Source organism: Drosophila obscura, unplaced genomic scaffold (assembly GCF_018151105.1).
Source record: "Drosophila obscura isolate BZ-5 IFL unplaced genomic scaffold, ASM1815110v1 contig_179, whole genome shotgun sequence".
Taxonomy (NCBI): Eukaryota; Metazoa; Arthropoda; class Insecta; order Diptera; family Drosophilidae; genus Drosophila; species Drosophila obscura.
The window spans coordinates 6,211,473-6,225,164 of record NW_024542766.1 but is presented as its reverse complement, the minus strand read 5'-3'; the positions used below and the strand labels follow the sequence as shown (position 1 = coordinate 6,225,164).

The 13,692-nt window shown below is 43.0% G+C and overlaps 4 protein-coding genes across 4 annotated transcripts in view; 2 read left to right on the top strand and 2 right to left on the bottom strand.

The window, feature by feature from the left end:
* The first annotated feature begins 166 nt into the window (after positions 1-166).
* Positions 167-2,409, top strand: LOC111078777. The gene has a single exon (XM_022373633.2). It carries the CDS (start codon positions 236-238, stop codon positions 2,342-2,344), a length of 2,109 nt encoding a protein of 702 aa, XP_022229325.2. The 5' UTR covers positions 167-235; the 3' UTR covers positions 2,345-2,409.
* Positions 2,410-3,098: 689 nt separating this feature from the next.
* Positions 3,099-4,125, bottom strand: LOC111074859. The gene is made up of 4 exons (XM_022367822.2): positions 3,908-4,125; positions 3,692-3,847; positions 3,450-3,617; positions 3,099-3,391 (listed from the first exon to the last, which is right to left on the bottom strand). The coding sequence occupies exons 1-4, from the start codon at positions 3,962-3,964 to the stop codon at positions 3,236-3,238; spliced, it is 537 nt and encodes a 178-aa protein (XP_022223514.2). The 5' UTR covers positions 3,965-4,125; the 3' UTR covers positions 3,099-3,235.
* Positions 4,126-4,546: 421 nt separating this feature from the next.
* On the bottom strand, positions 4,547-6,932 carry LOC111074858 (prolactin regulatory element-binding protein). Its single transcript, XM_022367821.2, has 4 exons — positions 6,515-6,932; positions 5,498-6,445; positions 5,265-5,427; positions 4,547-5,181 (listed from the first exon to the last, which is right to left on the bottom strand). Exons 1-4 carry the CDS (start codon positions 6,653-6,655, stop codon positions 5,096-5,098), a joined length of 1,338 nt encoding a protein of 445 aa, XP_022223513.2. The 5' UTR covers positions 6,656-6,932; the 3' UTR covers positions 4,547-5,095.
* A 2,247-nt stretch (positions 6,933-9,179) lies between these two features.
* The window catches only part of LOC111074865 (stathmin), a 77,400-nt gene continuing 72,887 nt past the window's right edge, over positions 9,180-13,692 (top strand). The window contains exons 1-2 of the mRNA XM_041592354.1: positions 9,180-9,361; positions 11,210-11,335. Of these exons, the coding sequence (XP_041448288.1) occupies positions 11,305-11,335 (31 nt within the window). The 5' untranslated portion in view covers positions 9,180-9,361; positions 11,210-11,304. The remainder of the gene's footprint in view (positions 9,362-11,209; positions 11,336-13,692) is intronic.

Here is a 13,692-nt window from a genome sequence, read left to right as displayed (position 1 = left end):
CGAACGAGGCTCTCTCAAGAAGGAAACAACTGCCGGATCCTGTGGCTAAACACGTTCTGAGAGTCGCGGTACTCTTTCATGGGTACCCTATCCGAGCCAGTCGGGCCGTAAAGTGGAGTGCAAACTAATCCACAGGGCGTACTTTTCTTATACTAAATATATCTGGGCTATGAGTAGGCTTTCCCGCACAAACTTCAACAAATACTAGACCCAAAAAGCCAGACAAGACAGCACCATGAAAGATATAAAATCCAAATTATTATTTAGCCGCTTCGCTAAGTCTCTGTTCATTGCAATTGTCATCACTTTGTATATTGTGTTGATGATGGAAGGCAACCGCATCGATTATGGCAGTTGCGAGGGCAAACATTTGGCCAGCAACGCCACAAAGGCTGCCAATGCCACAGGACAGTTGCAGCCAGAGCATACGCTAGAGCTTGAGGTGGAGGTGGAGGTGGAGGAAAGAGATTTTGTGATTACTCGCGGCTGTCATGTGGGTGCCGTGAAACCTCTGGCCGCTGCGGTGCTACCATTTATCCAACAATTGCGTGGGATTGTGTGTCCCAGGGTGCAGCTACTGATAACCGAGACAATTGCCGGCAAGAATTATTTGTTCCTCAATCACAGCGAGTCGCAGTTGGACGCCTGTTGTGGCGTGCAAAATCTCAGCGAAGTCAACTGCACATATTTTCAATTGAGACGAAAGGATGATTTTCGCAACACAAAAATAGAACGAAAATATTTTAATTTGAGCAGGCAATCGAGATACCTGGAGGTGGGCAGTGGCAATCAGTATTTGTGGGTCAAGTGTGCAGCAAACGGAGAGAGCTTTTATAATGATACGCTATTTTTCGTGGCACCACCAACGATGGAGCAGCAGCCCAAGCCCCACGGGCGACTCTCCGTGCTGATATTGGGCATTGATTCGCTCTCCCACATGCACTATCGGCGCTCCTTTCCGCAAGTGGCGGAATTTATTGAACAGCTGCCGCATACCGAGTTCTGGGGCTACAATCGCATCGGTCGCAACACCTTTCCCAATATGATACGCCTCCTGAGCGGCCTCAGTCCCAAGGAGCTGAATGACAGCTGCGTTTCGGGCAACAAAACCTTCGATGACTGTCACTTGCTGTGGGATGACTTCAAGGCGGCTGGCTACACGACCAGCTATGGCGAGGATAGCGACATATACGACATATTCACGCTCAATAAGAGGGGCTTTGTCCGACAGCCCACGGACTTTTATTTGCGACCCGTAATGCAGAACATCAGACAGCACACCCAGTATGAGGCGAGTGGGTGGTTCGGCGCGCCATCGATAACTATGAGCTGCACGGGGGGACGCCTCTATCAGGATGTGCTCCACGAGTTCATCTACAAGCTGATGCCGCACATGAGACGCCAGCCCACATTCTCGCTATTTTGGCAATCATCGGGTGTGCATGACTATTTCAACTATGCCCAGACATTGGATGAGCATTATGTGAGAATATTGCGCGAGCTGCATGTGCAGGGCATCATGAATCACACGCTGATACTGCTGATGTCCGATCATGGGCTACGGTTCCAGGGCAGCGACAGTGCGGGCAACGGATATACGCAAACATTTCAGGGCATGGAGGAGATGTCACAGCCATTGCTGATGGCCCTCTATCCCGAGTGGCTGGGCGAGAGGTTTCCCCTGGCCATGTGGAATCTGGAGCGGAATGCGCACAGTCTCGTCACGACATTCGATCTGCATGAAACACTCAAAGATGTCATCCATTTGGATGAGCGTTTGAGCGATGATCAGCTGGAGAAGCGAACGCTTCATTTGGCCAACGAGCGGGGCATCAGTTTGTTTCTGCCGATACCAGGGGAAAGGAACTGCACCACCGCCCAGATACCAGGACACTTTTGTCTCTGCTTCAAGCTGCGCAAGATCTCCCGCAAGGAGAGCTCTGTGCAGAAGGCGGCACAGTTTGTGCTGGACAGCATCAATGGCCTGATCAAACCGTATGCCCAGTGCCAGCCATTGAGATTGGTGAAAATTCTGGCTGCCTATAATCTAAGCGGCCGAAAGCAGAAAGCTGGCACTAAACGGCCATTCAGAGCTTCCTATGATAGATACGCCACACAGAAGGCGGCAGAAGTTGACTACGAATCGAGTGATAGCGAGGGACGAGCTGTCCACCAGATTAGGGTACGCCTGAAGACGAGACCCGGTGAGGGACGGTTCGATGCGAGCGTTTTGATCAAGCCACAAATGAGACTGCTGGGTCCTGTGACCAGAACCGACAAATATGAGAGTAAATCCCATTGCGTAAACGATTATCACATTGAAAGGTACTGCAATTGTTTGTAATTTCACTTAAATAATTAATTTGCATAATATTTTCTTGTTGCTCTGGATTAATCGTAGGCTTCAATTTAGTAAATAAAAAATAAATCATATATTTGCTACGTTTGATGACAGTCTTTACTTGAATTTAGAAAAGAGTTCCATAAAGCTGCCTTAAAAATGTGAACTCAAAACCATTAACTGATGGCCAAAGCATATCCAATACGTAGCACCCAATTCTGGCTATGCTCTGTGTAATAACTATCTAATTGTATTCATGCATGGCAGTTCCATTTAATCAGTTCTGACTTCTAGTTTAATCAGCACACTGATGAAAAGCTGCTTGCCAGAGGGTAGCGCCAGCGGCAGCCAATTATTCTGCTATTTGTTTAAAGCTCTGCACAAGCTTGCTCGCTCTCCTCCCCCGACTAAGCTCTCTCACCGCCTAAGCGCTCGCTCCGGCTAAGCGCTCGCTCTCACAATCTATGCTAACTATGTGTGTACGTATGCTTGTCTATGATAAGCAAAGCTGCGCTCTCAGCAGGCGGATCGGCAATGCAATGCCGAAACATGCAAAGAGCAAGCAAGCTTTAGTGGCACTTTTGTTCTGACGCTTTTAAGTTTAAACTACAAAATTCGTGAATTAATTTGTGCGCCGCCGCGTGTTTGTGATTTATTTCGGTATAAATAATAAGCCAATTGGGCAAACAAAATATTATGCCACACAGGTATGTACATACATACATATATATATATATATTTCTAATGAAACTCGTATATAACATGGCTTGCCCTTAATTCCGGTTGCCTTTTTTTTGCAGAGTTTTAATACATAGAAATATGATCAGAACTACAAATATAGATATTTTGCGACATTTTAACATAGTTTTTTTATATAGCTCAAAAAAATATTAATTAGCTTAGAGTTCCGTAGACCTGAAAAACACTTCGAATGATGCCATCAACAATTCCGTGTGTTTGGAAAAGGTAATCACCTTCCGGAAAGGGCAGAGTCGCTGTTAAATGACTGTTCACAAGGTTGATAGGCACCTGATCGATAAAAATTTCCCCCTGCACACACAGGGGATATTATAGATATTACTTAGAAACGAATGGTTGAACAACTTACATTGTAGGGACATGAATGGTTCAAATTGTGGTTCGTTCCAATAATGCCAAAAAAGTAATTAGCCACCGGACTATGACGGGGATTATTGAGGAATTTACAGCCATCCACAGTGAAATTGTAGAGAAATGGTTTATATCCACTGAACCGTTTATACAAACCACAATTTAGCTAAAAAATATATTAGACTTTAAATATATATTTACTTATATCAGAATTGTGTCATATATGTATATATGACGTACCTGGACATTGGTAAGGGGAGGTTTTAGCAAGCGCAACCTGCCGGACGCATATTTGTAGGTACGATTTATCGACTTCAGATAGCAATAATCCATGCTGCAGTAATCCTCATCCACACATTTGCACTTGACGTTGGTGAACTCAAATTTGGATGAGATCTTGAAGATTTCTAAGCTGTTTTAGCGTTCAATTTGTTATAATATGCCGTTTATACATACTTCTTTAATAAAATACAGCATCAAAATGAACAGCAACAAGTTCTGCTTAACGGACATGTTGGACTTTTGGTGTTTTATTGAAAACTAATACCCAAATGTTCGATCAGAGGCTATTTATAATATATAATATTATTGCTGCCCATTAAATATGCATACAAAATCAATTAAATAGTTATTATTGTTATGGAAAATTTTTACCAATGCGCATACTGGTACTATCATGGTATATCCTCATGATATATTCGGTGAGTGGGGTACACAGAATTCTCTCTTCATTTGTAGATTGGTAATAGTTTTTTGGTAATCTGTGCTATTAATTCAATTCTATGTAAATCTTGTACTACTTTATACGGATCTGTGGATTTGTTAATTCCCTGTGATCCACCTCCAGTTCTGTAGATGAATCTTAATATAATCGTAGATTCCCTTATCCAACTTTTCTTCATCGATTTCCGCGTAATAGATTTATCTGTGATATCTATTTAGAATCGACATCATTTGTTGTATATATAATAATCCCACATAACCTTTTAGATATTTCCTAAAAAAAAGAGAGGTTATTACATCCAATAAACATTAAAACCGATTCGAAATCCCTTTTGCCAAAGTTTAAAATAAATTAAAAATCAATTTGTTTCATTCGGTAGAATGTGTGTGGGGGGCATCTGTACCCCCACATCTGTATTCGGTTAACAAACATTTCGATTATATAAAAAATGAGTTTACATGAGTTTTTTGTTTTGTTGTTGTTGTTGTAATTTGACTGCTGGAACTGGCAGTTGAGGCACCAGTCCCAGGTTCATTCATTCACCTGTTTGATACGCTTTCGAACGCGATTCATATAATTAAACACCAATTAATATTATAATCAAAACAATCATTTACAAATATGGCAGAGCTGCCAAATGGGCGAGAGGGGGGGGGAGGATAGGAGTGAGAGAGAGAGAGAGAGATAAGGCAAATTATGATACATTTAAGCAAAACGAATTGCAATTCGTGTGGGAGAGATAAGGCAGCGGGCACAAAAAACTATACACTTAAATTAGTTAACGAGAGAGGGGCATGGTTATGGATTGGGGGAGGTGTGGGTCTTGTGGCCTATTACAAAAGAACTAAACCTTGTTTTACAAACTAATAATGCAAATTGATTTAACTTGTCGCCCGTTGGAGCGACATCATCCCCACCCATCAGATGCCAATGTAGGAGCAAAGCACAAACACGGCGAATATCATGACAATCATAAAGGCAATGGCCAACCAAACGGGAATAGTGCCTAAAATATATATAGAGAGAGAGAGAGAAAGAAATAGAGTTAAATTAGGACGAAAAATACGCTAAAATATTCGAATTGCTTACGCCTTTGGGCCAGACTATGAATGCAGACTTTATTGTCCACAGAGATGGACAGCACGGCCGCCTCTGTATCGCTCGAGATGGGCGGACCCTCCTCATTGGTTATGGGCAAAAATTGCAGGCCCGTCACGAACATGGAGTGAGCATGAGGAATGTGCAGAACGCGCTGGAAAATCGAAATTACAACTGACTTGCTGTCTGTCTGTCTGTGGAAATGATATGCTCCTTCCACTCACCTGCAGACTAAATGCTATGTACATGGATACGCTGCCCGAGAACATGGTTCCCACAGCCACAAATCTACCGTCGTCGCGCACTGCCAGCGAGGACAAGCTCTCATCGATGGCCACCGCCTGGCGCAGCTTGCCGCTGGCACAGTCCCAGTGCTGCAGATAGCCCCGCTGTTTGCCGACCTTACCCAGGGGATTGGTAATGGTGAACAAACGATAGTTGTCCTTGCGCGCCTCCACGGTGCCGTAGCGACAACGCTTGAAGAGATACTTGGAACCCTCGGGCGTCTGCCATTGCAGCTTGTGCTGCAGTTTGCCCGTGCTCAGGTCCCACACCAGTCCCTGCGAATCCTTGGAAATGCTCGCAATGTATTTGCTGTCGGGACTAAAGTCCAGATCATCGATTTCCTTGCTATGCGCCGGCAGCTCGGCACCCAGTTGCATCTGTGGAAACGACCAGATGCGCAGCTTGCCGTCGGTGCCGCCGGTGGCCATTAGCCTGCCATTGCCACTGATTCGCACCACGCGCTGCAGTGGCTCCGAGCTCTTGAGGAAGTCCGTTTGCACCACATCCGCCGCCTGGATGTCGAAGCGTAGGCGCTGGAACTGCTTAAGTAGGTCATCGGCCGTGGTAGGTGGCTTATGGCCATTGGCTATGAATTCCACACCCGAATGTGCGGCTCCAGCTCCACCGCCACCGCCACCGCGCTGCCTCACATTCCCGTTCTCATGGGGCCGCTCCACGGGATTGGGTTTATTGTCGCCATCCTCCTCCGTTTCGATGCGCGGCTGGACAAAGTACATCTGGCAATGGGCCTCCTGTCCGGCACAGAGATATCCCCTCCGTCCATTGTTGCGCACCGCGAAATTCATCACCACATTGGCGCCCGTCTCATGGCGCAGCACTTCCTCCGCACAAAAGTGACTGCCATTGTGGTACAACTCGTAGATTTCCTACAAAATCAATAAGCATATCAATCATTTGTCATGGATTATTACGTGCAGTGACACAGTGACACTTACAAAGCCATTTGCAACGCCCGTCTTGCTGGAACCTCCACCGCCGGCCACCAAAATGTGGCGACTGGTCAGCATGTCCACGGCATACAGGGGGAAATTGACGCGGGCCAGCAGGCCATCGCTGGGTCTGCGTGTCGGTGCCATTATCAATTATTAATCGACCGCACTTGGATCGATTCCGTTGGTTTGTTGTGGACTTCGACGGTTTTATCAGCTCTGCTCTGGCACAACTGACTCAGGGGCACATTTATCTGGGTCGATGCGCTGCCTGCTGGCTGGGGGGATTTTCTATAAAAAATATATATGCACTATGCACTTGGCTGCTCTGCCGTCTCTAGTTGAGGTTCTCCATTGCTTGCTGTTTGTGGCGTTAATTAACTTAGTTTATTTTTTTTTTTTTGTTGACTTCTTCCACGTACACGATATGATTTTATATCGATATATTTGTGATATTTTTATTTTTGATACGATAATATCGGTACGATAGTTTTGTCGCCGATTATATCAAGAATCGATATTTTTAGAAAATATCAACCACAATTAGCAGCACTGTAACCCCCAGAAATATACCGTAAATATACTGACGGACACGACAAGTTGATATTCCTCGATTTTGATATTCGGTTTAATACTACTAGCTAGCTAGTCCTCTCAGTCCTAAACAATTAATTTTATCCAATTGGCTAGTTTTTAGAAATTCTGTTTAGAGCGAACTTTCGGTATTTTTTGTGGGCTAAATGGAATTTGGCGGTCATTTTGAAAAGTACTTTAATATATCTTCAAAATTGATTAAAAATACTTTTAGATACCGACACTATAAATGGACTTTGATCTTAAATATACTTTGAACAGAAGTATTCGACACTTCGCGACACTTCTGTTTTTTCGGAACTAATTGGAATCCAATTGAATCCAAAACCAAAACAACAGCTGATTGTTTGGCAACTAAGTCTTTGGCGTTAGTTATTAGTTATTTGATTAGTTAGTTAAAGTTATTTGATTAGTTATTTTAATTCAAATCTGTAAACGTATTCCCGCTACCATACCGCAATAGCTAGCAACTATCGATGTATCGATATATCCATATACAGTGGCGCTATTTGTTTGTTTTCGGAACTACACTGTAGTGTCGTGTAATGTAGAATGTAAAATCGTAATAATGATCATTGCACCACATAAATTAGCATTTGCACTGTTGTTGCCTGATGTTACGCCCACATAAAAACAGCCTTCTGCTTCCCGCTTCATTGTCCTGCCACTGGAATGGTGGCGACCTTCGGCACTGCCATATAAGGCCGCATCCAGAGACGCCATCGGGGAGTGCGATCTCTTAATGTCCCCCCACCGCCCCAACCCGCTGCGACTGTCGGGCAAGTAAGTCAATTATGGATTTTATTGTCGATTCTTATTCTTTTGTTGTCTTTACTGATTCAGCAAGATCTTTGTTTGTGTGTTTAAGCGGAGCTTCTTGACTTTTGCTTAACCGCAGAAAGCCAAAGTGGGGTTCCGGTCGCCTCTCCTTTAATAACACTCTCTATTGGAGCAATTTGTTTAGCAATTTTTTATTCAAATTCAAAGCTTGTTTTCAAGTGAAAACCTCCGTCTGTCTACGCATGTGAACTCGTTTTTTTTCTTCTTCATTATTTCTACGGTGCGTGGACAAGTTTTACCGGCAATTCGATCAAATTTCACTTTTTATGAGAGTATCTCCCCGGGTAGCTGCTAAATTGATTTGTCACTTAAACCGTGGTAACCCCAACACCCAGCACCCCACTCCCAGCGAGTGCCTCTAATAAAAGAAAAAAGAAAGGCAGGCAGGCAGCCTCCGAGTAGTAATTGGTAATTGCAATGTAGGTGAGAAATCTGGCTGGCACTTTGTTTCGTTTGGTAACAGGAGTGTGGGTGGGTGGGTGTCATCTGCCACTCTGCCCCATAAGGCAGTGGGGGGTTCAATGTACTCCTCACTATTATCTCTAGACAAACGCTCTGCTCTCTGCTTCTGGGTTTTATGACCGTTGCAGGTTGGCAAAGTGCTGATAAGCGCACTCTATTCAAGCTCTAACTGCCATCCATTTGTTGATGTTGTGACGCTCGCACAGCTGTCTGTAGGTTTGAAATAAATCACAAGTGATGATTTCATTCATCCACAAAAGCAAACAAGCAAAAAAGATTCAATTGGAAAGCAGGCAGACGGAAATGAAATTCACCTCCTACTTGCTCGTTCTCTGTGTTCCCCTGGGAACCGGTTTGTGGTCTAACTGAATTCAAATTTTCAAATTTGAATTTGAATCTTAACCGCCCAATTTAAACAAAAGACAACGCGCAAAAGTTCCTGGCGCAGCTTCCCCCGCCAACAACAAAAAACATTGCACAGCTGTCGATCAAAGTAAGTAAATGTAGGGTGAGGCATTGCAAGAGAGAGCTCTCAGTGCAGCTTGCAATGTTATACTCAGTGGTGTTCGTGTGTGAAAATATATACCGTATATACTGTGAATAGCTTTCCGACTATACCATTTCCTAGGTCAACAAATCGTACGAGATCAAGAGAGCAAGAGTGACGTTTGCTACTCACTGAGCGTGAATGCTGTACCCTACTTCGCTATACTTTGGCATCCGCTGCTTTAGTTTTCCTTTTTGCTTTCTGGTTTCTTCCTTGCGCATTCGCTCAATTTTCGTCGTCGCGATCACAACGTAAAGAAAAGCAAACTATAAACTCAGCCCGATTCCCGCTATAAAACATTTAATAAAGTTTAACTTGTACATTTTGTGTAATTGTGCCAATTGTGCGTGTGTTTAACAACCTTTGTTTGTGGCGTTATTAAAGAGTGCAGCCAGCAGCATTTGTCGTTGGTAAGTTGTGGCTTTTGTTAGTGCAACCAGAACGAAGCGCAGAAACAACTGCAATCCGGTTTGGGCCGGTGCAAGATCAGATCCCTTTTCTCCATTTTGCCCACGGCGCAATTGCAACAACACCTTCATGACCCCCCTCCATCACTCACCATGTTTCCCCGACGCCAACGGGGAATTGAAGTTTGTGTTGCCTTGGCAGCAGCGCTGTTGCGTCGCAGTCGCAGTTTTTTTTTTCCCCTCTTCGCACTTTGTTGCTGTTCTTATTTGCCGTAATGAGCGATGTGCGGTTCTTCTGCGAGTGTTCGAAGAGTGTGTGTGTGTGTGTGGGGGTGCGCGTATACCCTTTCATACAGTATTTTTGATCTGATCTTCGACCCCAACAAGTATATATACATAAATCAGATCATATTGATCTACAGCTCTTGGAAAAGATCGGCAGACTACATACATATGTCATATGTACTTAAATACAAACATATATACAGATATATAAGGGCATAAAAAACTGCGGCGCCTGAAGCCTAGCCGCCTACATACATATGTACTTCTTTTTAGTTTACCGTATTTCTGCCTGCGGCCTGTCACTCTTCTTATTGGCATTGCGCTTTGTTTGCTGTTTGCCGCGGCCTGTTCGTTTCAGCAAGGGAGTGCAATGAGAGAGAGAGAGAAAGAGAGGGAGAGAGAAGGAATGGATTGAGGGGTATATGCCGTTTTGTGTACGATCTTGCAATTGTGGTGGGGAGTATGTGCGTTTAAGCAGATTCAATATGCCGTTTATATCTGTAATTGGAATACCCTTCTTTCCCACAACTTTACCTCAGGATTGCATCGCATCTCCCATGAGTATTTTCTTCAGTTAAGAACTTTATGCTTTTGTTTTACTCCTTTTTAAGGGTATACCCACATTCGGTACACGAATCCTTCTCTTTCTCTATTTTCCTCACGTTCTCTACTATGTACTATTGTTTTCTCCAATAAGAGAACCAATACCAAGCCCATACAAATAACAGGAAAAAGGTAACCGTAAGCCAGAAAGAGGGGGAAAATACAAAGAGAGAGGAGGCACTGAGAGGTTCAGCACAGCACAGCACAGAGAGAAAGGAATGAATGACAGCTAAAGAGTGAGACAAAGAAAGAGGAGCCAGAGGTTAAGAGCACATTGGTGCAGCAGATTCCCTCGGGGACTCGACTCTCTTTGTAGTTATGGCATCTTGTTATGGGGACTCTGTTTGCCGTAAATTTCAATAGCCATAAACAAATCAATGCACGATGCATAAATCTGTTAACTGTTCATGTGTGTCGTCCCGTTCGCACCGCCTGTGTGGGTTTTCGCCCAAAAGAGTCGTAAATTAAGTTAAATGAGTGTACCGTACCATTTGTTGTATGGAGGGGGCGCTATTTCTTCAGGTTTGTCATTCTGTCAACAATTGACTTTAATTGAACTTTGATTGACATCTGACGGGTGGGGTCTCTCGCTCCCTTCTTCCTCTTTGGTTTCAAATGGTTTTTTATTTCTGTTATCAGCGATTTTTTACGAATCTGATATGGATATGTATGCTTCCCACGCTAAATGTGTAATATAATACGCGTTCTAGTTGGCGGCTTAGCTTGGTGTTAAGCAGCCCTTGACTTGTGTTTGATTAGCGTATGGGGTTGCATAACATTTGTGAGTGTTAGCTGGGATTAAATTTTATTTAAATTTGTAGATTTTCTGGGTAGAGATATCCCATGAATAGACATATTTTTACTTCTTTTATAAATGAATATAATTTTCATATTCATTTGTCTGATTTTCTTAGCATTTTCCTTTGTATTTAATTCTTATTTCTTAATACTCTTTATTTACAGTACTTTAATTTGGATTATCGTGACAAACCCCACATCTTTTCCTTGTTTAATCTCTACATTCCATTTAAAAAAGGAACCAACAAAACAATATAAAAATGGTGAACAATACCGTTGATACCGTTGAGGGTAAGTCTTGTTTTCTTCTTTTATTTATTTTTTTTTCTCGTTTCGTGTTTGCTTTCCATCACTGCGGGATTCTCATTACATTTTCACACTTTTTCATGTGTTTTTCTGTTGTTCTTATTTCCGATGTTGTTTTCCTCCGCCCGAAAGAAATGCAAGAAAAGTTCAGTTAACTTGAGTTTCTTCGTATTCCACGAGCTTACTCCCGCGGGTGGGTGCACTGCAGCTGTTTGGGGGGCTTTGGGAGGAAAATCGACTCGAAACAAAACAAAAGATGCCACGCCTCGTTGCCCGTTTTTTTTTTTTATTGTATCGGAGTTTTCCTAGTTTTCCTTAGTTGTTGTTTGCATTTGCATAGCAATCATAAAAATGCCAGGCCTGGAAAACTCGCGTACAACAAAATTCGAGCGCTGTGCTCTTTTTTGGATTTGGATTTAGGCCCCATGGCGAATGTATCTGTATCTGCTGCTGCTGCCGCTGCTGCCAGTCGAGTGGCATAGATTACGCGCCATTGTATCCTAAATACGTTTTATGTGCACTTTTAGGATGCGTGAATCCAGCAGATACTTTCGCATGCAGATAGATACATATACAGTCACATGGCAACACTGCTGCAGCATGTCGTTGTCGACAATTTCTATTGGAAATCCCGTCAAGTGCTTGGGAGAATAGCCTGCCTGCCTGGCTGCCTGCCTGGGCCGCATGGCTGCCGCCTGCAGCTCCCATTATCATGTGCATGGCTTTTGTAGTGCGGAAGTTGCCGGCAAAATATGTTTTATGCAGATTTTGTGCAATATTTTGATGACAGTGGCGTTGTCAAGGTGGATTGGATGGGCAGACAGGTGAATGCTGCTAGCTGTAGCTGTAGCTGTAGCTGTGTGGAGCTAGCTGCAAAGGCAAAACCCATGAGATACTTTTATTTTGCAAGAGCTTATACAACACTACAGGTTGAGATATGGCTATTGAAATGGGCGGACAAATGCAAACTATTGTAAAAATATAAAAATATCTTTCAGCTACAAGTTTCTTTGCAGATTGAAAATTTGTTTTTTTTTAATGTTGCAGTTTATTATTTCTATGGAAAATGAAGGAAAGTGTTAAAAATTACAAACTTATCTTTGAAAAAGAAAAGTTCAAAGATACAAAAGTATCTTGTGGATACAAAAAGTATCTTTTATGTAACTAAGTAAAAAGCAATTATAATATATATTTTTCAGTTTGGTTTTTATATTTTTTAAATATTTAAATTTATATTTATACAAAAAAAAAAAACATTTTGCATACCTGTCAATCGCAACTTTCAGCTACAAAATGTCTTTTAAATCGCAATCTACTAATACAACCTGAATTTAGCAGAATGGCAGGCACATACACAAAAAGTAGATATATTTTAGAGCTTCCTATTCAAAATGCATTAACAAGAGACTCATATTTTGGGCGAACATTTCCTACTGCATTGTACATCCGTACAACTGCCTATTATATTTAACTGCTGGTGATGGTGATTTACGCCCTATGGCTGTACAAATTACCGCTTCCCCAGTCCCCAGTCCGCCCCCGCCATCCGTTGGCGTCCCAATCTTTCTCTCTCTTTCCCTGACTGGCTTTCATGACTTGCCGAATCATGGCAGTGGCATTGCATTGCATTTATGTATTTATGTATTGTGAAATGATGAGGGGTTGTTGTACTCCACCTGCAACAACAGCAGCAGCAGCAGCAGCAGCAGCAGCAGCAGTTTATGCTCGTTAGCTGCCAGTTTTTTTTTTCGGGGCTAATGGGGACTCACGAGTTGGCTGACAGTTCCGCCTAACGCTAAATGCTACCGTGGATGGTATAGCCAGGCACCTTCTAGCAGCCGACAATTCCTCTGGCAGTAGTCGCATTTAATTAAACTATTTCCCCATTGATTGTCAAGAGTTTGTAGAAACTAAACTGTCGTAAAAATTGATTGCTTTTGGGAGCAGAAAACTTTTCTGTCAGGTTCAAGTTTTCCTTGAACCTTCGATTCCCATCTCTGTATGTGTGCGCGTGGGGTAAAAATAAATTTATTTTGGAATTTATTGTCGTGTATTTCGGAATTGAAGTTGAATGTGAAGTAGTTTTGCAGCTGCAGCTGCAGTTGCCAGGCTCCAGATAAAATCCGAGGGTTGAGGTTCATTGGGCAACTAAATCGGATTCGGATTCGGAACTTCTCTATTACATGGCATCCTTTGTCCGACGACTTCAAGTGTGAGTCCTCCTCTTGCTCGTTTGCGGCACAGACGCAGGCAGCAGAGGCAGCAGACTCGAGTGGAATTTTAATTTTCTAGCAATTGATTTGACCTCAAAGTCTGGTACTTCCCCCCTGGTCTTTACCCGT

Excerpts from the sequence above, each read along its gene's own strand:
- LOC111078777 (XM_022373633.2), top strand. The coding sequence starts at position 236 with ATGAAAGATATAAAATCCAAATTATTATTTAGCCGCTTCGCTAAGTCT.
- LOC111074859 (XM_022367822.2), bottom strand. The coding sequence starts at position 3,964 with ATGTCCGTTAAGCAGAACTTGTTGCTGTTCATTTTGATGCTGTATTTT. Across the intron at positions 3,848-3,907 it reads TGCTGTATTTTATTAAAGAA|ATCTCATCCAAATTTGAGTT; the intron begins GTATGTATAAAC and ends GAAATCTTCAAG. Across the intron at positions 3,392-3,449 it reads ACCATTCATGTCCCTACAAT|GGGGAAATTTTTATCGATCA; the intron begins GTAAGTTGTTCA and ends CTGTGTGTGCAG.
- LOC111074858 (XM_022367821.2), bottom strand. The coding sequence starts at position 6,655 with ATGGCACCGACACGCAGACCCAGCGATGGCCTGCTGGCCCGCGTCAAT. Across the intron at positions 6,446-6,514 it reads CGGGCGTTGCAAATGGCTTT|GAAATCTACGAGTTGTACCA; the intron begins GTAAGTGTCACT and ends TTGATTTTGTAG. Across the intron at positions 5,428-5,497 it reads ACATAGCATTTAGTCTGCAG|CGCGTTCTGCACATTCCTCA; the intron begins GTGAGTGGAAGG and ends TCGATTTTCCAG.